The following is a 24116-nucleotide window of genomic DNA, read 5'->3' on the forward strand; positions in this document are numbered from 1 at the left end:
TGATTTTACGAGTAGAGTTGGCTCACTCGCCAATCAAATATAGAACATTTCACATTAATTGGGAACCAACTTTCGAGATATGATTACCCATCTTTTCTCATAGGTGAAAAATTATAGGCACTCAATATATTATTAACTTGATACAATTAGCATCTTCTCCCGATTTAATATAATATCTGAATGCACCACAAAAGCAGCATATATACATTAATGTTGATTCATTCCTTTCACTTGACTGCAGTTAACGGCTTGGGTTGGAGAGGTGGCACACGGTACGCACACAGGAAGTCCAGAAGGGAGCAGATGAAAATGGTGGGTCGAATAAAACCTGAAAGGGTGGCCGCTCCGGTTCCTTAGAAGACCATTAACCAGGCAAAGATTGTCTGATGGCGGAGTTATATACCGTCTGAAGATATTCTCAAGGACGGTCCTGCTATACATAAAGTATCTGTTTGTCGCTCAAGTAAAGGACACGCACTAACTGCCCCAAACTTGTTCTAATATTAGGCACATGTTTTCGCTTTATAGACTTATCACATGGGTTAAATCACCATTCTCAATCACCAATTGGAAGTGGGAAATAAGCAAGAAAAGGGAAAAGGAATTTTCCCACAAGGGAAAAATTCTCCAAGTGAAAAGGGAAAATTCCCACAGGATTTTCTTTTATAATCCTGCGGGAACTCTTTCCCCTTAAGAGGGAGAATCAGCCATGGGGGAAAATTTCTCATAAACTGCAAACTATTTTGAGAAAAAAAAAATACTTAAATGTTAAATCCTACAGAAAAAAAAAAAAAACACTGAGAGAGGAAAATATCTTAACAATTTTTTTTTTCCTAAATCTTTCATAATTAATTAAAATTTTCTTATTTGAAAATATTTCTACAAAGGAAAATCATATTTATCTTATTTTAGTTGTAGTTATTTTAATTTCTCATATAATTTTTACTATTAGTTAGGAGAGTATTTTCCATATTATTAATATTACTTACAACTATAAATAGATATTACATTCATAGTTATATGAATTCAAGTTTAAGTCAATAAACTTACAAAGTTTATTTTCAATTAGTAAGGTACCTTTAATCTTATTGTTGAGAAAGAAAGGGAATTAACTTATCAATGTATTTTTCTTGTTTCTTTCAATTCTTTTAATTTTTTAATTATTATATTTACTATCATTTTATTGATAGCAAATTAACTGAAAAATATTTATTTAGAATTTAAGTTTTTGATGCTAATTTTGTATGCGTGGGGTTTTTATCACATCGTTAATCTTGGGCTTTGCATAAATTCTTTTGTATTTTTTGAGCTTGATTCAACATTTTTAAATAGGAAGAAAACGACCCAGAAGATACATTTGAATATCAATAGAGCAAACTGCTAAGAGAGGATGTTTCTTTGAACTATTTTTTCTCCCATGCGAATGTTCAGTTTGTCTTTTTATATGGAAATCTAAAATCTAGTACTGTTATGTGTACATATATCACTGGCAGTGGATTGACGATTGTTGGAGCAGGAAATCACAGGGTAACAACAAAATGGCCGATGGTTTAGCAGCACCAATAATTATGTTGGCTCTGTTTTGTGGGTCTGCTTTTGGAGGTAGAACAAGTTTGTTTTCAGAGAAAGTCCAGGTTCAGGCTGGTGAGGCTGCATTAGTTTCAACAGCTGGTGATGATGGTGGGATTTGCAAATCAATGGTTCAGACACAAAACTATATCTGTGAAGAACATAAGGTTTGCTTTTGTGAATTATGTTTTTTTTTTCTTTTTATTTATTCTTGTTTTTTTCAAGTTCCAAATCGTATATGTTACTCTGCTTAAATGAGTTTCTTCTTGGTGGATCTTGGTGGGTTTATTCAGGTAACTACGAAGGATGGTTATGTTCTTAGCTTGCAGAGAATTCCAGTGGGGCATTCTGGTGAGAAGACAGCAGGAAACAGGCCGCCAGTTCTTTTACAACATGGCCTTTTAATGGTTAGTTTTTCTCCAGAAAGCAAATCCACCTCATTGTCTTCGATAGTAAATTCGATTAGCATCCTAAATACGTAATCCTTTATGTTCTAGTAATTGAATAGTGAAGAAATGAGAATTGAATTGAAATTGTTTGGTTGAAGGATGCAATAACATGGCTGCTATTGCCTCCAAGTCAGTCTTTGGCATTTGCCTTGGCAGATAACGGGTTTGACGTCTGGCTTGCTAATACTCGTGGGACTAAGTATAGTCTTGGGCATACATCAGTCAGTCCTAAGGACCCGGTTTGTTTCTTCTCGAATAAATTATTTTTGGGAATCCAGTTTCTTCACCATGTTTACTAATTCCACATGTTGTTTCAGGCTTACTGGTATTGGTCATGGGATGAGCTGGTTGCTTTTGATCTTCCTAGCACATTCCAGTACGTGCATGATCAAACAGGACAGAAGCTGCACTATGTTGGGCATTCACTGGTGAACTTCTCACCTCTTCACTATTCTTTTTAACTTTAATTTCTTTTGGTGTGTAGGAATTTCAGATTGAATTCTACTTATCATTTTATGATGGGTTATCTATGTTTTATAATCTATAAACACATTAATCTTTTCTCAAAAACAAGAATATTACGAAATTTAAGAAGCTAAATAAAGTTATTAAGCTAAGTAATTGAAAATTGATGATATAGGGAACTTTGATTGCTATGGCTGCCTTTTCCAAGGATCAGCTGGTGAGCATGTTGAGATCAGCTGCTTTACTTTGCCCAATTGCCTATGTAGGCAACGTGTCCTCTCCTCTAGCAAAGAATGCTGCTGATAACTTCATTGCTGAGGTCAGTGCTGGTTTCTTTTGCCCATATCATTTTTCTATTTTATCACTTATAACAATCTATATAAATGCATCTTATTGTACAGGGATTATACTGATTGGGTGTTCGTGAATTTGATCCCAGAGGGTAAGAACATATACGATGTTTTATTCGATACACAAGAATATCATATTCAATAATATTATATTCTTTTGTTTGTCGAATCTACAGGTTTTGTTTTGAAGTTATTTTGCAAAAGACTTCTCATATAGGAGAATATAACCTTTCCTAATTGAGATGATTTGTGAAATTACACTAACAATCATTATTCTAAGAATATATATGAAATCTTTGTGTGATTTCCTTTTTGGGTGTCCAATTTTAGTTGTAATTGAGAAATTTTTTTTTTTGGGAACTTCTGATTGAACAGGCAGCCTGTTGTTAATCTTCTTAAGGATATCTGCGGCAAACCAGGTGCTAAATGCACTGATTTGTTCACCTCCTTTACTGGTAAATAAAACCAACATTCCTAATTTGTATTTATTTAAAATATCAACTTAATTTTTTTTGTTTGATAGAATAATGTACATTTTATTAGTTAAGTGACACATATATATCCATCATAACACTTTTAATTAGAACATATAAAAACATACAATATAAATCGAACATATAATTTCTTATAAAAAAAAAAGTGACACATCTAACTATCAACTTATTTGAATGTTGTGTTGTTGTTTGCAGGCCAGAACTGTTGCCTCAAAGATTCCATTGTCAATACTTTTCTTGACCATGAGCCCCAGGCAACTGCAACCAAGAATATGATCCATCTCGCTCAGAGTAAGCAATCCAAACCCATAAATCTGCAAAGTTAATCGATACTACTAAACCAATTTTATTCAAGTAGTATTCGTATTTGCTGATTAACTAAATTGAACAACTTGTGTTTGGACAGTGATGAGAGAAGGGACCATTAAAATGTATGACTACATTAATGAGAACAAGAACATGGAACACTATGGGCAGCCCACTCCTCCAGTGTATGACATGACAAGTATACCAAATGACCTTCCTATCTTTCTTAGCTATGGAGGAGCGGATGCTCTCTCCAATGTCAACGATGTGAAGCTGTTATTGGACAGCCTGAAAGATCATGATTCTGATAAGCTTGTAATTCAGTACAGAGAAGATTATGCTCATGCAGATTATGTTATGGCTGCTAATGCTAAACAAGATGTGTATGATCCTCTCATCGCTTTCTTTCGGCTACAATGACATTACGTATCGATTGAAAAGGGAACAAAAAAAGTGTAAAGCTTTCTTCTTCATTCTAGTTGGTGACCTGAATATATTCAGTTCTAATTCTGATTTCTGATTAGATTTCTTTTACTACTTTGTATTGCAACTCAATAATGTGTGAAACCTCATTCTTATGTCAATAAAGATCTATTACAAATGATAGCGAACCAGACGGTAGCTTTGTCAAAAACTCAATAATGGCATGTGATTACTACTTTTCCAAAGCTACCCACCTAAGATAATCTCCTACATTTGGTAATTTCACATTCTTCAATTTGAAAAGACTAAAAATTATGGAATGGATGGAATCAGACCCTAAATATATATATTTGGCCTGTGACTGAAATGATTCTGGGCTGCAACATAAGCTGCCATAGAATGATCTTGTTCTTCTTCATGATCAGAACTCACATTGATAATCCTCTTCCCTTTCTTTTTCAAGTGGAGCTCCTCACATCGAACAGCCCGGGCTGATGAGTCAGGTGGATCAGAGCAGCAGCTACTACTGGACCTCACCAACATTTTCTTCAACCTTCTGCAACAGTTGGTGAACCCTTCCATTAACAATCCTTTTCTGCTTTAATGCACTTCAATCATTATATGGGTTTAAAGTTAAGATTATAACGGTGTTGATGGTTATGCATATGTATATATATTGACAGATGGGGAGTTGAAGAAGAGGTGGCATCACATGGATTATGTAGTATGGGTTTGGTTTTGCTTGCTTGTTTATGAAGATTGCTTTTTGTTGTTTATAATTATAGTTTCCAAATTGCATATGTTCTTGTCTTTTTAATGTTTTAGCAGGACCCGCCCTCTTTGCAGCCTTGGTTTCGGGATGTTATAGAAAAATTGTTTTAGTATTTTGGCTTTATCTAATTTTTTTTTTTAATGCTTTGGAAGATTTGAATAATTATACTCTTAATACGTTCTTGTCTTTTTATGTTTATGAATAAATTTACATTATAATTTTTAATTTAAAACCTATTAAAATATATTTTAGTATTTTACTTATTTAATTATAAAAATACTTTTAGAACAGAAAAATTGAAGCGAGAAGATGAGAAAAATAGCTTTTAGTACTTGAAAAAACACATTAAACTAATTTATAACTGCTTTAATTGCCAAAACCTCAAATGGGCTGGCTAACGGCCCATCAAAAGTTTTAATAACATTAACCCAGCGAACGGAGGGAAAATCCACAACCCCGGTTAAGAGAGAGTGAGCTGAGCTGACGTGTAAAGTTCCTATTGGTCACCACACGTAAGCCCCTCCGCGGCAATTAGCTTAATTTTCTACTCTTATCGACAGGCTTCAGCTCTGAGATTCATAACGAGAACCATAACGAGACAGAAACTTCTCGAGAGAGTGACCGGAAAATGCACAGATCGTGGTCGCCGTTCGTAATAATTCAATCAATTTTCTTCGCTTTTAATCTGTGCAATGCATTGTATGGACCATCGTCGCCAGTGGTTCAGCTGACTCCCTCCAACTTCAAGTCCAAGGTAACTTGCTTAAAATTCCGCTTATTACTCTGTTCTTTGTTTGGTCCAGAAGCTCGGGAAAATTGGCGGAAAGTGTTATTGATGTTCGTGGTGAATTTTTATCTTCTTTACCTTTTCTTGATAACAAAATGGCGCATGAATCTTTGATCACAATCTGGATTGATTTTAATTAACTTGTTTGAATTATTTAGATCTGTTTTGATTTTCTTAGAGTTCTTTTAATAGTTATTTATACTCTGTTTATTTAATCCGCGAATCATTTATTTGAAACCAGGTACTTACTATTTTTGCAATGAATGTAAAGCCAAAAACGCTTCTTATTTAAAAAGACGCCTCTGATTTACTTTTTCAGTGTATGTTATGAGCGATCGCTAAGTGGAAGGTGTTAAATTTCTTACGGGGATAATGCAAATACCACACGTTAATAACTAATGTTTAAACTTAGTTGACTATAACATTTATGAAATTTTTTATTTAAAAAAAATAACATTTATGAAATTTGGAATTTTGTTGTTTCCAATATTCAAAGAAAATTTTCTTGTTTTATGCTATTTCTCCCATATATTTTCGTATGTTTTTCCATTTTAGGATGAAAGTGCATGTTTAGGGTGAAAATCATTCCTATTTTTTTGGATAGGTCCTTGATTTCTTGAGTGAAATTTAAATGTTGATTACCGTACTGTTACTGCAAGATCCGGAGCAGTCTACTGTTATTGAGAGTTTCAAATTGTGGCAGGTTCTGAACTCAAATGGAGTTGTTCTAGTTGAATTCTTTGCCCCTTGGTGTGGTCATTGTCAAGCTCTAACGCCTACATGGGAGAAAGCAGCCACAGTATTGAAAGGTGTTGCTACTGTGGCAGCCCTTGATGCTGATGCACACAAGTCCCTTGCTCAGGTTTGCATAGCTACTATTTTTTCCCCTATTGTTTGTTGTTTTGTTAACTTGCCTTCTTATTTCAATTTTTTCAATGTTGGAATTTATTTTTAAAATATCTCAAGCTTGCTAAATGGAAAAATTACAAATTATCCTATAGAGGAAATTTTATGATTGTGGATTTAATTTCCAGCCAAAGCAATCATCACAATAAGTTAATTATTTGACATTTGCTTAATTGTGGACATAGGCTGCCATCTTTTATGAGTTCCTAAACTACCAAGAGTTTGTTGTTGTCATTAACAGGGCAAAAGAGAGAATCCATTTTCTGCATCAGTTCAGTTGGATTTCCTTGCATTCTAATCACTTTGAGTTTTTTTGTTTCATATGGTGGTTAGCAGGAATTTTGTTTGTTGTACTCATAGATGCTTGTTTCACATTTTCTCTTTGGTATAGGACTTAGAGACCTCTTTTTTGTAATTTTTCCTTTTTAGGGTCTTTTCCCTTTTTTTTGAGGGTATCTTGGCCTTGTCTAATTATTTTCTTTCCTCATCAATAATATTGCTTACATGTGCCTTCTATCGCCTAGGTGAAAAGAACAGGGCATTTAAATGTTAGTTGATGATATTCTAACATGCTTGATGAACTTTTCTGAATCTTCTTCATTCATAGATCTGATTGCTTTCTTCAGGAGTATGGAATCAGGGGATTTCCAACAATAAAAGTGTTTGCCCCTGGAAAGCCTCCAGTGGATTACCAAGGAGCTAGGGATGTCAAACCTATTGCAGAATTTGCCCTCTCACAGGTTCGTCATACTGTGTTTCTGGAACTTTGTGAACTCTGATGTAAACTTTTGTGTATACTAATTTTTGAAAATACACGTAAATCTCTTTTCCTATCTAATGACAGCTCATCTTGTATGAACATTTTGTTTATGCTCTCGGAAATACTTAATCAGGTGGAAATGACTTTTTTGTTAGTAGAAGGCGGATGTGACTTTAGCAGTGGTAATGCTATCATTACTATTCAAAGCCTATAAACTCCTGGCAATGCATGTCTATCAATACTGTTATATATCTTGGAGAGTATTGTGATCACCTTCTTAGGTTTAGTTCTATTCATGATCTGGTATTGATCCAAGTTTCAGTAGGAATAGATTTTCCTGATTAATGTCTTGGTTGCTTTATTTGTAATTGGCTAATCTTGTTAATTGTAATAATGTATCTTGAGAATTTATTGGTTTCACAGAATTAATGGAGTATTTTCATGGTATTGTCTAGGCTCTTCATACTTGTCCAGTCTGAATGATATCATGAATACGAACATAACCAGTTATCTTCTAACAGGTTTTTAGGAGTTTTTTGGGTTAAAAGAGGATAAAATAAGATAATGGTTGATGTCAATCCATGTTTGCAGTTTAAAAGAGGGGATTATTCAACCAGAAAAATAGTGTTGGGAGGGGTTCATATATAGTCAATAATAATTTTTTTTGAGTTTCCTACTATACTTAGTTCTCTTTAACCAAATAAGATTGGGTCAGAAATCTCCTTTTACCTTTTCAAATATAATTAATTGTCAGACAAGGTTTGACTACAAATCTTACTTTCCTTTATTCTGCTGAATTTTTCACAAAAGAGACTTTACTTTACCCATCAAACTCTCAAACATAAACTGAATACATATATCCCTTGTTCTGTACATATTGACACTTGACTAAACCATGGATGGAATAACATGCTTTACCTCTATCATTTCTTTTTGGCATGAACATGCTATGTACTTAATAACGACTATGGTATAAGTATTATATGCTTCAAAATTATGCAGATAAAGGCACTTTTGAAGGAACGTTTGAGTGGGAAAACATCTGGAGGATCCAGCGAGAAATCTGAACCTAGTGCATCAGTAGAACTGAATTCTAGCAATTTTGATGAAATGGTTCTCAAGAGTAAAGAACTTTGGATTGTAGAGTTTTTTGCACCTTGGTAAGTAACCTTTGTTAGTCATATTGCTTGTGTATGATGGGGCAGGTTGTTTTGTTTAGGCAGTTATGAACTGAAATTTCTTGGACATACTATTGATATCCATATGTCTACATGCATTCTGGTTGGATTGTTAGAATATTTCGATGGATTTAACTAAACTCCGCATACTTCCTCCCAAGTTATAGAATATGGGCAAAAAAGTTGATTAATATCAAATGATTAATATTGATGATTCTGAACGACGTATATGACTGCAAAGATAAATTATTATAAAAGAGAAAATCCTAATATTTAATGCATGTTTTGTTTAGCTACTAGGTTAAGTACTGAATTTTGAGTGGCAAGTTCTGTTGTTTGAGCGTAAAATCACACATTTACAGATTTTTTTTTCTGTCCATACAAATATTACTAAACTCATTTTTTAGGTGTGGACATTGCAAGAAGCTTGCTCCTGAATGGAAGAAGGCAGCTAATAACTTGAAGGGGAAGGTGAAGCTGGGCCATGTTGACTGTGACTCTGAGAAAGTAAGATAATAGTTTATGTTATTAGACTTCTTATTATTTGAGCAACAAGTCCTATCAAAACTTTGTTTCTTAGGCATAATTTTACATTCTGAATTCCTTTTCGAACTTTATTTTCCATTTCCTAGTGATGTCCTGTCATTATTTCCGTATCAGTTTGTACTTCAATAGATGCATTTTTTACTTACTGCTTGTGTAAAATCTTTGGAAAGGGCTGTGTTTCATGCACCATTTGTGGGGATTAAACCACAAATTCTGATGAGGTCTCTGTTATCAGTCTCTCATGAGCAGGTTCAAAGTGGAAGGGTTCCCCACCATCTTGGTATTTGGTGCAGATAAAGATAGCCCGATTCCTTATGAGGGTGCTAGAACTGCCTCCGCTATTGAATCATTTGCTCTAGAACAGCTAGAAACAAATGTTGGACCTGCAGAAGTGACTGAGCTGACTAGTGCGGTATCTTTTCAATTATCATTTCGGAAGTTTATTTCTTTTTGGAAATTTTTTTAAATTTGATAGTCCAAAACTGTAATTTCATCTTCTTTTACCTGTCATATAGGATGTCATGGAAGAGAAATGTGGTTCAGCTGCCATCTGTTTTGTCAGTTTCTTACCTGACATTTTGGATTCCAAAGCAGAAGGAAGGAACAAGTATCTTGAGATGTTATTATCAGTTGCAGAGAAGTTTAAAAGGAGTCCCTACAGGTGATTATGCCCAATATCTCTAGCTTATCTCTCTTTGTGCACCTCGAAACACCAGTATTGCATATAGACTCGCACGCATGCAATGTGGTTTTTTGTGCATGTTTGTGACTGAAAGTTCTCTGGATCAATGGTTAAACACATTTCTTACTGGTTTTATATCCTGCAGCTTCGTTTGGGCTGCTGCAGGTAAGCAGCCAGATCTTGAAAACCGTGTGGGTGTTGGAGGATACGGCTATCCAGCCATGGTTGCCTTGAATGTGAAGAAAGGAGCACATGCTCCCCTTAAAAGTGCATTTGAGCTCGAGCATATCATGTAAGCTTCCTTTCTTGCTTTATCAGGAAGCATCATGTGATTCGTATTTATAACTGAACATAACAAGAACCCATTTGGTTTCTCAGAGAGTTTGTGAAGGAAGCTGGCCGTGGAGGGAAGGGCAACTTACCTCTTGGTGGCACCCCAGTGATTGAGAAGACAGAACCCTGGGATGGCAAAGATGGAGAGCTAATTGAAGCAGATGAATTTTCCCTTGAAGAGCTAATGGGGGAAGATACCTCAAACAAGGATGAGTTGTGATAAACTTTCATTAGGCACTAGAAGAAAAAAGTTAGAAAAAACCTAGGGTAAAATCGATTTTCATGTGGCAAGCAGTGTGTGTGGCATGGCATGAATCCAGTAATTTGTTACTGTACTGGATGACATTTTTTGTTCTATGAAACTTACGATCAATCCTTACGACTGCATTGTTTTTAATTTACGGGTTGCATTTTTTTATTAATCTCGACCCTATCTTATTTAGGAATAAGGTTTTGACCTTTTTGTCGAGTTTTTATTAATTAATGAATAATAAATTAAGGAAAAAGAATCTAGCTACACTCTTTGAAATTTTTACATGGCAATTAATGAAAACATTTAAAATGTTTTTAGATTCCACATATGATGGTTCTTGTAAGTAGTAGGCCATAACTAAAGAACAAAAATGAAGATATTTTTAGATAACTATAGAAGTTACTTGAGATTTTTAAGAATATGAGTTAACATACAGTATGAAAATTTGCCTGAACATAAGGATTTCCCAGTTGCGTTTGTTCTAATCTATGGACTTGAATTGGAGGCCCGATAAGCATTTATAAATTTCACTGTTCAATCACTCTGAGAAGGCTTCACCAGGAAAGCAACACTAGAATTTGGCTGCACCTAACATGATTTTACAGACTAATTCCTCACTCTCCACAGTTAACAGTCCGCTTACAAGGGGAGCATAGCATTGATAAAAAATCAGCACCTAATCTTTTCCCTTTCTTTTCAGCAACACCAAAATGTACAAACACATTGTACAGAAACTTCCATGTGCACTAAACAAATTCTCTTCATTTTCTAAAGAAAAATTATCTAGTTAAAACTAATACCGAAACTGCATCTTTCACTTTCACAGGATCAGTGGAAGTTGGGATTGACTTCACTTGTTCTCCAAGAAAGAGGAAATAGGTTGCCATACTTATCCGAAAAGTCCATTCATTTCTCCTTCACCTTCTGCCCTTATCTTGCTTCTGCTTCACCGTTTTTCTTGTTAAGTGGCAGTTATCGACTAAAGATTCTGGAATGCAAATTTAGAGGCAGATATTCTCCACTCTCCATAGGCACTCTTTTCTCAAAGGAGAATCAGCAAATATAGCTTTAATAAAATCTTGTACCTGCAAAGTGAAGGTTAGAGATACTGAAAAAGTAAGAAAGATGTATAATATCATAGGGAAATGAAGCAGTCTATCAATACCAAGTCAAAAGGGAAAAGAATTGGCAGAAACCCAGATGGATTCATTTGCAACAAAAAATGGAACAAGGAGAGTTGAGATGAAGCAGCAGTGGAAATGTGCATTTCATATCCAGGCAGAAAACACCTTGTGCACACTGGTGTTGGTGCTCAGCCTCGTCAGCCACTAGTTCTCTCCAATCCCTCCTCTCAAGTGCATTACACTTTCTCATTTAAATTAAATCCAAAAACCACCTTGCTTGGAAGACTTGTCTCTTTTCCCCTTCTGTTGGCTCCTTAGCTTTTATGATCCATTTGTTGAGTGCCTCCACAACAATAATGAAGAGGAAAGGAAAGGAGAGAGATGTTCCCCTTGCTAAGGCCCACTAGAAGCCTAAAGAATTCAGACAGGCCCTTCTTAACTATAAGAGCGCAAGCGAGATCAAAGAGATTCAAGCTTTAATCTAGGAGGACCAAGTTTTAATCCAAGAGCACCATTTCTCCCCAAAATCCATCCTCCTCAACAAGCAGGAATGCCTATGAAACATGGCCATAAGCCTTCCCATGTTCAATTTACAAATTAAATCCTTAGTTCCTTTCCCAATCATACAACTAAGAGTAAATCATTAACTGTGAAAACTCTAATAGAAAATGAAAAAAAATCTTTTGTTTTGTCTCTACTTCATTTTTAGTGTTGTTTGAAAGTTATAACTTAAGGTTATCCTTAACTAAAACAATCAACTTGTTTTATTTAACAATACAAATCACAGTAACAAACATTAACAAAGAAGAGGTCTGCAAAAATTATCTTTGACATTTTTTTTAATTTTCAATTCTAAATAGAAACATTAATAATTTTGCTATTCCTGTAAATAATCTTAGTATAAAATCATGTTTTTTGAAATAATTTTATAAGTTTGGCGATAAAATAATAACCAAAATATTAGGAGTAGGTTGCAGCATAGCCCACAGTTCATAAATCAATGTTTTGTCAGATTTAGCTACTAAAGAAGCATCCAGCACCTGCCAGCCTTCTGCACAGGCATGTAACCATATCCATCATCATCCTCAATCTCTACCAAGAACCTTGGCAATCACCTTGTGAAAACATACAGGCTACTAAGTCAAAATTCCATAGGATTTGAAGCATTTTCAATCTTGGGAATGAACACCAGAAAAGTACAATCAAGGCCAGAGGCAGAAAATTTCTTTTTGAAAAGCTCAGAGAAAACTGTCATGAGGTCTACTTTAGTGGTTGTGCAATTATTGTGAAGGAACACCATAGGAAAACTGTATCTGTTGCCTTGTCAACTTTACAACTCATCACAAATTCATGAATTTCAGACTCCAAAAAAGTTTTCTCAGGCTACTCTCTGTTACTTCTATCCAAAGGGTCCAAAACAAGACCATCTAAAGAAGGTTCCGCAATTGACTGGGGAGATACAGACATCACACTGATGGGTCGAAACAAGACTATCAATTTTTACCCCTTAGAAGTCCTGTTACATTCAATCGCCCTAAACAGTGATGGCCTAGTCTTCGAAACCCTAAAACTGACTCCTAGAAATGGACTAAATCTTAAAACACTTTTTTAGATATACATGACTCTGATTCCCTAAAAGAAATTCCTCCAGGTGGGTTAGGCACCATCCGATCGGCCGGATAGGCATAGATTTTCTTCAATATTTTTTAACTTCAACCCATTTACCTTTCTCCTTAGGTGAGTATCTAGGCCTAGCAGGCATAGGCATAAGCAAACCAAGTAGACTCGAGGATCCGACCCAAGCTCCCATGCCAGAAGATAGGGCCCAAATTTTAATTTTTCCTGACCTGCAAGAGTCGGGTCTCTTCTTCCCCACCTTAAAATCAGCTGCATCTGCAAATGATAGTTGTGTTCTTGTGTATCAATCTTCACCAATAAAGAAATCTTCAATTTATATGAAAGGCAGGGGATTTCCTTAACCACCATTGGCATCTACAAGCATTCCCACATCTGTCCATCCAAGCTCCAACGACACCAATACAAAATCTTTTTCTTCTTACTCTTCTGAGTCCCAAAACATGATTTTGAGTAATAAATCTTCCCCAGCTAGCTCTCTCAGTGTTGACAAAAAAGGCCAACATCTATCAGCTGCTGCCCCCTCTGGGAAAAATATTCTTATACACATATCAGCAACCTTCTTCATCAACACCAAAATTCACCCCCCTGTTAAACCTGAAGGCAATCTGCAAAGCTTTTCCTGCACCTTTGGTGCTTTTAATCAATGAAAATGGGTCCTCTAACTCCAAAGAGATTGGACAAGTAGGAGGCAATCGATCTCATGTCTAACAAGGGAAGAGGAGGTTTAAGAACCTTTATCATTTCTCTGGATCCTAAAAGGGTCCAGGCAATCTAGCTTCAATAATGAAGCCAAAAGACTTCCTTTCTATGACCAGAAGTCTTCTTGGTAAGCAGACTGGCATGAGATGTAGATTCGCAAGGAGACACACTAGATGCTTCCTCTCTCACTCAAGGACTGCTAGCTACGTACGCATGATTTTGTAACTGAAAAACAAGTAAGTTAACTTTGATTTGGCTGGTAGAATGAATATAAAAGAGTAACTTTTACCTCTACTCTCGTAAAACCACAGCTGACCAGTTCTCCACTTTCCCAAGCTGAAGTTATAAACTTGAGAGGCATATCCAATAAATCTGGAAGAAGAAAAAAAAGTTTCAGTTGCAAGTTCACTAAGTTGGTCCAATTTCAAAACAGAACAAGAGAATATAATGAAAACATGCCTGCTAGTTTGTGGATTTTGCAGTAAGATGGTATTAGGTCATCAATACGACATCTTGAGTCCTCTGACTTTCCTTCTTGGTTGACAGAAACCAGGGAATCCAATAAAGAAGACAGGCTTTCCAGCATCAAATGAATCAATCTTTGAAGCTGAAAATACATGGACATTTAATGTACAAGCATTCTAATTTTGAAAAGATAACTGAGAAACAAATTAGATCATACCTGTAATGATTCTTCTGCAGCAATATCATCTAGGAGTAGTATGTCTCCTGTGATTCTAGAAAAGACTGAGTCTAAAACTGTGCACATGCTTCTCTTGTAAGTTGAGGGCAGTAAGAGTGGCTCCCATATGATATGTACTTTCTCAAGAATAAAGACAACCTGTCAAGCAGAATATAACTCTACTAAGTGGAAAAGTACAGCCAGACAAATAAAGGGAAATAAGAAACAGCAAAAACTATATAAGAGTGCCACCTGATCTATGCTAAACTTTGCAGATTCAAATTGTTGCATTTGGTGGGTATTCTGAAATCCGTCAGCACCATCTACAGCCTGATAGATAACAGCAGTTGTGAAGAAAAATAACCATTAAAATTCGTAGTTGGGTGAATTCTAAAGTTGCTGCAAGACATTGAGAACGTGGTAACAAATTTACCTCTCTCAAATTGAAAATGACACGTTCAATTTGCCTCTGCAGTATATCTTCTGCCATTAAATGAAATCTTGGAGCCATATCAACAAAAACGGCATGTTCTTTAAGTGAACTTGGAAAATCTGAGCAATACTGAAGCAAACGTGTGCAAGCACATTAGTTCAAAAAATATTTTTGCAGTAACTTTCCCCTCCATAAGAGAGTTGTTGTGAATTAAATAACTCAATTCATATCAATTATATATACTACTAAAATGGAAAAACAAGTCATTTCATAGAAATATTCCCCGCATCCACAAGAGATCACGTTCAAAGATTATAACCAGGTATAAATGTTACAAATGGTAAGTGTATGCAAGAGTGATTTCATAATTGTGAAGAGCTTAAAATGTTAGGATCACTTCCACATACCTCAAATGCAAGTCCAAGTATCTCTTGAGATAAATAAAGACAATCATTGTGCATTAGAACAGCAACCTGATTGATGCCATCAAGCTGCCTCTCTAGCTTCATAACCCAAGCATAGAAAAAAGAAGTTAACATTCCTAGCTCAATAAAGAGGCTTCTTGTAGGTCATGCATAATACATAACATGAAATAAGAATATACAACTGCCATAAACAGATCAAATCATTAAAAAAAAATGAAGTCACTCGTGTTTTCTTGATTATGATTGGCATAGCTTCCGAACTAAAACATGATAACATTTTGCCAAAACAAAGTTTTAGGGCATGGACTCCATAATTCTGATTTGAATTATTAAGAGGGTGTTTTGGCTCTAACTTGGCACTTTAAGCACATTCCTCTTCAGCAACCTCAAACACCCTCTAAATTTCACATGAAATAACATGAGTATTTAGGCATAGCAAGTAATATAAATACCAAGTAGTGCACAATCACATAGATGATGTTTCTTTGTTGCAAAGCACTTCTTTTCATCCATGTTACAACAAGTATAATAAATTAAGAACAAATGTGTTCCTAAATACATGCTTTTCGAGTTTTAGCTCTAAATTTCCGCAAGCCAAAATATACCATGCGTAAATAATGGCCCCCTGGTGGTTCTAATTACAAATACTACTAATCATCATACACGGTAATCAAGTGAAGAGACATATCCTTGTTCTAACCTTAACAGGAATAATAGCTTCATACAGGAGTATGGAGTCCCTAGCAGCATGATAGAACTCCAAAGCAACTCTGGCAGAGGACATGCAAATATCCTATAAAGAAGCGAAACAGGGACAACAATCTCATCTAGAGGTCAAACTTCAAAATATCTGAAATTTCGACAGCATAAAGTGAAACTCAAATCATTCTGGCCCTCAAATTAGTTACCTTAAGTGTCTTATGAACTAAACCCATTAACTGAGAAGCTGCTTTGGATACAATACACCTCTCAGATAAGAAAAGTAAGTCAGCAACATGCCCACTAGAATTAACAGTTTGACCATCATTTTTGAACATGGGACTTTTGACTTCCTGCAGAGAACTTTTGTAAATCAAACTCTTAGAAGAGAAACCAAAATATACATTCTGGTCACAGACACTCACCTGCGGAACTGCAAAGTCACACTCGAGAAGCAAATTTCTAGCTTTTGCCAAGATTTCTGTTTTCTTTTTACATGCAAAGTGAACCTCAACATTTTCAGCAAAATTGCTCAGCCTTTCATCTTTTCCATCAGAAGTTGAAATGAACATCAGTTCCCCAAGAGAAGTCTCAAATTCAGATGTCTGTTTGATGATCTTCTGGAAATCAGCAAGTTTTGATGCATCTTCAGGAACAACCTAAAACAAGAAAGTGTAAATTTTTCCACAAGTGTAAACAAGGAAGTGTTCTTTTCTCTTTTTTTTTTTATAAATCATTCTTTATTAAAAAGAATAGAGATTCATAAAATTAAAAACAAATTTCTCCAACAAATCAAATCATAATTATTAACTAGCATAAATTGCATATGCAAGCAAATAATCCCATTAAACCACACAAAGGCATTCATATAATTGACATTGACCACTGCAGCAAAACTGGAGAAACATAATATTCTATACCGAAAAAAGTAGTTGGAGTAATTTTTACAGGATTAAAGGGACAGGTTCTTTGGCCTTGCGGCTTAAAAGTACAGGGAATCTTAGGAGTCTTAAAGTTTTGAGTGTCAATATTGGAGCACCTCTACTAGGGTCTTGGAAGATTTTCTTGGCTTTTCTTTTTTTTCTTTTTGAGGATTCTTGAAGATATTTATTTGGACTGGAAGTATTGGTTTTTGAATTAAATTCTAATGAAGATGGGGTTTGACTTGGATTTTCAATATAGACTGGGAATTTATCTCTTTCTAATTTAGAAATAATATAGTCTTGAGAAATTTCTGGTTTTTCAGATCATAATTTTAAGAGGAAAAAGGAATGCCGTGAGAATGCAACGAGAGGGTGCAGCCATAGACCGGAGTAATAGAAATTTAAAATAGGAGAGAACACCAGCAAAGTCCCTCAAATCCTCTGCATAGGAAAAAGGATGACCCTTGAACAAGAAAATATAGGGTCACAAACCATGAACCCTAACCCTATGAAAGAAAAAGCAATATTCTAAAAACCCTTCTACTTTTTAGAGATCCGCTTAGAAAGTGGGTAGCCTTAACTAGATGTGTTAAAAAGAAAGCAAGAAGAACATCCCCATCCGTGTTAGGGGAGATGCCAACCATTTTAACTTTCTATGGACGCAAGCCCTTCCAAATAATCCACAGGATAGCCAAGGGATAAGAGAGAAGCCTTTTTCATCTCTTATCGCCCCCGAGTGTTTGTTTAATATTAGGGCTAGTGACAATGTTGTTCAAAACTGTAACCCTCATTACAAAATTAGTACTGGATTCTTTTTCACAGCTACACTCGAGTCCAAGCAATAAAAAGTGTTTCAATAAAGTCCTTTCTAAGCTCTTTTGGACCTAATTTTAATAAAAATTACTTAATTTTATTTGAATTGAATTTGACATTAACTTTGAGACAGAATTGTAACAAAATTAGTTTGGCTCTAAATTTGTAATATAACCCAAAGTTATAGGACTAAAATGGTAATTGATCCTAATAGTTACATTCTAGTAGAAATATAATCATGTGATGCAATTATTCCTCAGTGTCAAATATAAGAAACCTCAGGCCTGACATCTTAAAAAACACACTCTAGGAGTGACATCTAGGTTTCAGTATTGTTAAAATGAAAAACAGCACAACAATCAAACTAGGCAGATAACATGAATTTGTCCTTGATCTAGTTCTCTTACTTTCCTGTTGTTTCCTTTTCCTTGTGTCACTTATTATCACTATTGTTCTTTCTTTTTTCAGAAGACCACTTCTCTTTTTCTGCTCTTTTCTCTTCCAGCAGCCTTCTCCTCTCTTCCTCTTTATCACCTCCAACCTACTTCTCCTACTGTCCTACATCAAGCTAATATGATACTCAGCCACAACCTTACTAGTGAAATCATTTTCATTCTTCAGTGATTGTAGAACAGGAGAAAAAAAAACTTAGAAATATGATCTTACTTGAACAGAGCCTGTTCTATACGTTATTACCCATGTGTTCTTGAGTTCTAAGGAAAAATGCAAAAAACATTTCCTGCAACTATCTTCATTTCCACAGTTTATGCCAAGCTGTATTAGAACTACATAGCAGAAACCAATAGTCCTCTGAAACAGAACTGCAGAACAAAAATCTTAGCCTATCCTACAATTAAAAAAGTTTTGTCCCATGAGAGAGAATTGCTTCCTAAGCAGTATGTCGTGTAACTGTACATTTATTAAGAAGACAGAGTGAAAGGGCAATATAAGACAAACCTTTGAAAGAAAATTGGATATAATCAACTCGGATATTCGTGGCCATGTCAGTCTGCCAAAACATCTTATCCAAGAGCCATTTTGGAAGCACAAGTATTTGTAAATAAACTTAACAACCTGAATAATCCCCAAGTACATAGTCTCTCCATCCAGATTTTGAATCTAAAAATCAAGGGAGAAATGTGAATGTACCAAATTGCAGAGTAAGCAAAAAACCTGTGATGATTGACAATCAATCTCACAGGGAAGAAAAAGCAGCTTAACGAAAGAGGATTTAAAGCAATAAATAAAATTAAGCAAGCTCATTGTTTCTTTCACTTATCATCTGTCACTATCTAACTAACTGCAAAGGAGTAAATTTAAAATTGAAAGCATGAGGTAAATGTAAGTTACCTCAGGATCAGATATTGTTATTCGTGTCAATGTTGCCTCGACCATTTCTTCTGAGTGTTGATTAGAATCCTCAATGAATTTAATAGCTGAACCACGATTTACAACTGGAGTAATCACATGTTTGATTGTTGAGTCAGCTACTTTTGCAAGCCCATAGTCCAAGATACCGACCACCTAGAATAAGCCATTATTGATTTATGACTAGTTCATAAGACAATATTGATTTTGCTTTCTTAAAATTCCATTATCAAAAGAATAATAATTTTTAAGTTTGAAATCTTTTAGTAGACAGCTACTCTGTCTCACGACCATAATTTGAGCAAAATAATATTGATATCTTTTGATACTTATCCACAATCATAGACCCATCACATATAATCTAAGCATCATGGTTACCTACTGCTATTAGCAGCTTCAGTGAAATGTTTTCCATTGCATTAATATTCAGGATTTTCTGAAATGGTTTAAATTTGTTTGGCAATGAACAGCCTTTGAGCCATTTACTTGAATTATCATAATTAATAATAAAGTAAAACACCACGGTTCTATTAAAAAGTACAAATTAAAATTTGTAACAAATTGAAGCAAATGGAAGATAAAGAAGCAACTCACATCCATTGCCTCCAAAACTGTTCTGAGCTCAACTCCATCAATTCCATCAACACTTAATCTATAGCTGACACGAATTCTTTTAGCTTCATGCTCAAAGTGAATTGCATTTTCCATGAACTTCACGAGCAATTCTTGAATCTACAAACCCAAATCCAATTCCTCTAAAAACAATAACACAAACATTTGAATCACCAATCACTAAAACAAAACTACATAACCCAGTTCACTTGCTGATAAAACAATGGAAGGTGAAAAGAAAGCAACTAATGCCTTCCACAAATACTCTATAATGAAGCTAATTCCACGGTATATAAAGTCTACAGGCTATACAATATAAAATACCAAATTTTCTTCTCTGTTGGGGGATTGAGAAGAGGGGGGTGAGGGAGAAGAAGGAGGAAGAAGGAGAAAAGGAGAAGTTTATTGGAATATATGATGATCTGTTCGTTAGCTCAGAAAATAAATTGCAACTAATACATAAAAATAATTAGAAGCTAAAAGGTAGTTTTATTAAACTATATTTACTGTTCACTAGTAGAACTAGAGAGCAAAGCAATGTAAAAACACTCAAAAACTAACTCTTACGTTCTTCAAGTTTCTTAGCGACCAATCAAGATCCATTTTTAGAAAAATAAAATGAAATAAAATTTTCTTTACCTCCTCAAAGCAATCCAACCACTCTTTCCTCATCAAACCATAGACAATAGGCTCCCCCTCTTCCTCGTCACCAATCCTCAGAGCAACCTTCAAATTATTTATTCGCTCAGCGGCAAATCTGAGCCGCCCATTCCTCAACCCTTCCCTCGCTTCTTTCAATCCCTCACAAATTTCCACAATTACCTTCACCAGCTCCAGCAATTCCCTCTTTACCTTCACCTCCCTCATCTTCATGTTCATCTCCTCTACCAAGGCCCGAATCTCGACGTCAATCGGACGGTCAGAAATCAATCTCAGAACATCGGTGAGATCATTGGAAACTTGGCCAGTCTTAGAAACGGCTTCGTTGCATAGAGAGAAGAGTGAGGAGAAGTCATCAACGTGCGCTAGGAGATAGGCTTGTACCTTGGATTTGATGCGATGGGAATGAGACTCGAGGCGGTTGATGAGGAGGCGAAGATCCGGTGCGGACAGAGGCGTGGTAGGATCAGTCAGGTCGTGACCGGAGAGGAGATCGCGAATGTTGATTGTGTCGAACAAGACGTCCATCTCGGCCGATCTGACGGATGGGAATGGCGGGAAGTTGGAATCCGTTTGGTTTATATTGTAGTTGGTCGATAGCGGCGGAGTAGAGGGGACTAGGTGTATGGCGGAGAGAGCTAACGTGCGCTGGTGCTATAAAAAGCCGACTATTGTACGTATATGTGGGCCTTTAGGAAAGATAAAATGGGCCTGGAGCCCTTAAATAAAAGAGTAATTTGGACATGGCCCTACGTTATAATATTTGTTTAGAAAACAGATTTAAAATTATCTAAAAAGCTTAAAATTATAGATTTTTTTCTTTTAAAAATTTTAATTTATTTATATACAAATATGTATGTTTATATAAGGGTTGCCAAGTGTTACTATTAAGCTAATTAGCAACTGGAGACACAAAAAATTAGAAAACGAAGCTCCAAAGTCAAAAGATTAGAAAGATGAGCAAAGTCCAAAATCTGAAATACGAAGTTTTGGCCGGTTGGTGATCAACGCTGAAGAATGTTGACTAATTGACGCTTTCAAATTTTCAAACCAAATCCAGTCAATAGCTGGGAATTGCAGCTGGCACAGTACATTATAATTAAATTAAATTTAAGCTACTACTTAATTGAAAATTATACATTACCCAAAAATGTTTTATGTAGTTTTTAAAATATTTAAAAAAATCCACAAAGTACTGTAGGTCTAAAAGGTGTACAAAACTCCAGATGCTTATACTTCATTTTACATTAACAGAAATTGATAATTCAATACCTGACCCACAAAAAAAAAATGAAGAAAAGGGTACATGATGAATTCAATTAATCCCATTTTCAAATTAAGAAAATGGCTTAATTATCATGTATATATATATATATATATATATTCTAGTTTTATGTATTTTTACAGGGAGAAAAAAAAAAAAGTAGAAAAGAACAATTTGATACTAATTAATTAGTTAAATTAGAAGCTTAAGAGCTAAGAAAATATTTTATCTTCAAGCCCAAATACTCCAAAGCTTCTCGCCTAGAAAACTCATAATGTTCCTCACGGAATCTTTCTCCGATGTTTCAGCTTCAAGATCGTCATCATGATCATCATAATCATGACTCAGTTCAACCGATTCTGACTCACCCAACTCGTCCTTCACCAACTCACCCCGAGAAGAACTCTGATGATGATCGCGTTCACCCTTCAACTCAGAAACTCGCTTCTCTCTCTTCTTCCTGCTCCTCTTCGTAGTCCTTTTCTTGCTCCCCTCAGGCAGCAATCCTTCCTCATAAGTTTCGATTATATCATGGATGACTTGCCGGTTAGGTGAAGCATCCCAACGTGCCCAAAAGCTCATGTAACACCTGAAGCAACAGCACTGAAACATAGGGCTGTGATCATCAGCGCCGCCGGCGGATAACCTACTGTTATTTCGAATTTTCTTCCGGTGACTGGATGAGGTAGAAGAGGAGGTGGAGATGGTGCCACAGCATGAGATAAGGTACGCCAAGACTTGTTTGTCTTCCGGGGAGAGACCGACGGCGAGGGTGAGAATTGCAGCGGGAAGCACAGACAAATAGTGATCGCCGGTGTTTGATGATGACGGCGACGACGGCGGGAGCTGTGGAGTTGGGTGGATTTTGCCTTTCTTGTAAAGATTCTTCATTTGGGGGACTTGAGTTTTTAGTTTGTGGATTTTCTTCTTCAATGGGTTTGGTTTAATTGTAATGGAATATAATAAATTGAAGTTTTAAAGAGTTATGTCTCCTTTTAAATTGGTACGCGTGTGGAAAATTTGGCGAGTACGAGATGAGTACTCCACGCTCCTGGGCAGCGTGGTCGTCAAGTATTTTTTTAATTGAAATTTTATATATTCACAAAATAAACTTTCTACTATACTTTAGTTTTACTTTAATTTAAATTATTTAATCTTATCATAATTTAGTAATTTAATTTATTTTAATAATATATTAAATAACTATTTTTGTTATATTTTATTTTTTAATTATTAAAATTTAAATTTTTATATATTTATTTAAAAATTTAATCCCTATATTTAAAAATATAATATATTTATATAAAAATAATAATTTTTTATTATGTATTTTAATCGATAGTTTTGAATGAATAAAATGTAAAAATAAATTATAATTTTATAACTTGACTTGTTGTAATTTATAATTTTTGCTATACATTTGATTTAGTTTTTTTTTAATCTTATATATAAAAGAATTAAAAATTTTAATTTATTATATTATAGTATCACTAATTTTATTTTGATTTATTTAAATTTAAATCTTATGTTTTTTTAATTTAATTATTCAATTAGATCACATGGCTTAAACTATATTTTACAAAAACTATAGTAATACAATATAAACGATAATTAATGAATAGTAAACCGAAAAAAAATAATAATAATTGATTCTAATTTAAAAAAGATAAATTTTTAATTTTGTATATATTCAGAAACTTAAATATTATGAAAATCATTAAACTTAAGAAAAGCGAGTTAATAATGATAATTTAGAATAACTAAAAAGAGGAAGTCTTTGCATATTAAACGTTTATAGTTAGGAGCTTCTTTTGGGGTTAAATAGTATTATTAATGCACTAATCTTAATGTTATTATTATAAACAAAATAAAGCTTTATCTGGTGAGCGACTGTGTTCACGCTCTTTGAAAGTGAATGTGGGCGTTGAATTGGAAGTTGTAGGAAATTTGTCGTATTTGAAAGGTGCGAAGCTGAAGGCTGAAGAGATAATTCTGGTGAATTTTTATGACGGTAATATCCAAATAATTCTTTTTTTTTTTTTTTAATTTTGGACGGAAATGAAGTATATAAATACAAATAAATGATTACATATATGTTATTATAATATATATATATATATATATATATGGTGTTCCTTTTTTTGAAAATTCATACATATAGTGTTCTCTGAAGTATATGAAGATATATAAATAATTACATATATAGTGTAACACATCGAATATGAGAATTTGGTACGAAATGATAATTTTTAATATTTTTAAAAAATAATAATATATAAATTAATTTTAATTTTTCATTATTTTTTTTAAAATACATATATTTTAAAATTTTAAAAATAATTTTTACAAGACAAAATCAAACTGTAAATAAAAAGATATATGTTTTAAAAAAAAATTAAAAATAGAAATCAAATCGTAAAGAAAAAAACTATGTGAGCCATATGTACGCCCAGTCAGTGACACGATGAATCGTCGTATGTTGCGTGGCAGACACACTGATATG

The 24116-nt window shown here is 34.6% G+C and overlaps 4 protein-coding genes and 1 non-coding gene across 5 annotated transcripts; 2 read left to right on the forward strand and 3 right to left on the reverse strand.

Annotated features, from left to right (window-relative positions):
• Nucleotides 1-1315: 1315 nt before the first annotated feature.
• On the forward strand, nucleotides 1316-4238 carry LOC110808848 (triacylglycerol lipase 2-like). Its single transcript, XM_088215647.1, has 9 exons — nucleotides 1316-1736; nucleotides 1863-1976; nucleotides 2117-2257; nucleotides 2336-2446; nucleotides 2659-2802; nucleotides 2885-2925; nucleotides 3209-3288; nucleotides 3523-3618; nucleotides 3734-4238. The coding sequence occupies exons 1-6, from the start codon at nucleotides 1539-1541 to the stop codon at nucleotides 2894-2896; spliced, it is 720 nt and encodes a 239-aa protein (XP_088071773.1). The 5' UTR covers nucleotides 1316-1538; the 3' UTR covers nucleotides 2897-2925; nucleotides 3209-3288; nucleotides 3523-3618; nucleotides 3734-4238.
• Nucleotides 4239-5383: 1145 nt separating this feature from the next.
• LOC110808849 (protein disulfide-isomerase like 2-2-like) lies at nucleotides 5384-10442 on the forward strand. Its single transcript, XM_022034463.2, has 9 exons — nucleotides 5384-5582; nucleotides 6319-6477; nucleotides 7148-7261; nucleotides 8284-8441; nucleotides 8867-8966; nucleotides 9241-9417; nucleotides 9521-9666; nucleotides 9833-9979; nucleotides 10066-10442. Exons 1-9 carry the CDS (start codon nucleotides 5457-5459, stop codon nucleotides 10238-10240), a joined length of 1302 nt encoding a protein of 433 aa, XP_021890155.1. The 5' UTR covers nucleotides 5384-5456; the 3' UTR covers nucleotides 10241-10442.
• Nucleotides 10443-10640: 198 nt separating this feature from the next.
• ATZW10 (centromere/kinetochore protein, putative (ZW10)) lies at nucleotides 10641-20989 on the reverse strand. The gene is made up of 14 exons (XM_088215645.1): nucleotides 20329-20989; nucleotides 19672-19809; nucleotides 19060-19233; nucleotides 18667-18828; nucleotides 16399-16632; nucleotides 16183-16326; nucleotides 15975-16067; nucleotides 15257-15352; nucleotides 14850-14978; nucleotides 14669-14746; nucleotides 14417-14575; nucleotides 14194-14341; nucleotides 14024-14106; nucleotides 10641-11358 (listed from the first exon to the last, which is right to left on the reverse strand). The coding sequence occupies exons 1-14, from the start codon at nucleotides 20875-20877 to the stop codon at nucleotides 11275-11277; spliced, it is 2271 nt and encodes a 756-aa protein (XP_088071771.1). The 5' UTR covers nucleotides 20878-20989; the 3' UTR covers nucleotides 10641-11274.
• Nucleotides 17427-17559, reverse strand: LOC148266684 (U6atac minor spliceosomal RNA). The gene has a single exon (XR_015818200.1). It is a non-coding gene; the product is annotated as a U6atac minor spliceosomal RNA (small nuclear RNA).
• Nucleotides 20990-21640: 651 nt separating the features above from the next.
• LOC110808823 (uncharacterized) lies at nucleotides 21641-22584 on the reverse strand. The gene has a single exon (XM_022034435.2). The coding sequence runs from the start codon at nucleotides 22502-22504 to the stop codon at nucleotides 21845-21847; it is 660 nt and encodes a 219-aa protein (XP_021890127.1). The 5' UTR covers nucleotides 22505-22584; the 3' UTR covers nucleotides 21641-21844.
• Nucleotides 22585-24116: the final 1532 nt, after the last annotated feature.

This window comes from Carica papaya, chromosome 3 (assembly GCF_054855325.1).
Source record: "Carica papaya isolate Zhongbai chromosome 3, ASM5485532v1, whole genome shotgun sequence".
Taxonomy (NCBI): Eukaryota; Viridiplantae; Streptophyta; class Magnoliopsida; order Brassicales; family Caricaceae; genus Carica; species Carica papaya.

Bases quoted from the DNA above. Each gene is read 5' to 3' on its own strand.
- LOC110808849 (XM_022034463.2), top strand. From the start codon at position 5,457: ATGCACAGATCGTGGTCGCCGTTCGTAATAATTCAATCAATTTTCTTC. The intron at 9,667-9,832 runs GTGATTATGCCC...TATATCCTGCAG, and splicing joins TTTAAAAGGAGTCCCTACAG to CTTCGTTTGGGCTGCTGCAG. The intron at 9,980-10,065 runs GTAAGCTTCCTT...TTGGTTTCTCAG, and splicing joins TTTGAGCTCGAGCATATCAT to AGAGTTTGTGAAGGAAGCTG.
- ATZW10 (XM_088215645.1), bottom strand. From the start codon at position 20,877: ATGGACGTCTTGTTCGACACAATCAACATTCGCGATCTCCTCTCCGGT. The intron at 14,576-14,668 runs GTGGCACTCTTA...TCTGCTTGACAG, and splicing joins CAAAGTTTAGCATAGATCAG to GTTGTCTTTATTCTTGAGAA. The intron at 14,342-14,416 runs GTATGATCTAAT...ATGTATTTTCAG, and splicing joins CTGCAGAAGAATCATTACAG to CTTCAAAGATTGATTCATTT.
- LOC110808823 (XM_022034435.2), bottom strand. From the start codon at position 22,504: ATGAAGAATCTTTACAAGAAAGGCAAAATCCACCCAACTCCACAGCTC.
- LOC110808848 (XM_088215647.1), top strand. From the start codon at position 1,539: ATGGCCGATGGTTTAGCAGCACCAATAATTATGTTGGCTCTGTTTTGT. The intron at 1,977-2,116 runs GTTAGTTTTTCT...GTTTGGTTGAAG, and splicing joins TACAACATGGCCTTTTAATG to GATGCAATAACATGGCTGCT. The intron at 2,447-2,658 runs GTGAACTTCTCA...TTGATGATATAG, and splicing joins ACTATGTTGGGCATTCACTG to GGAACTTTGATTGCTATGGC.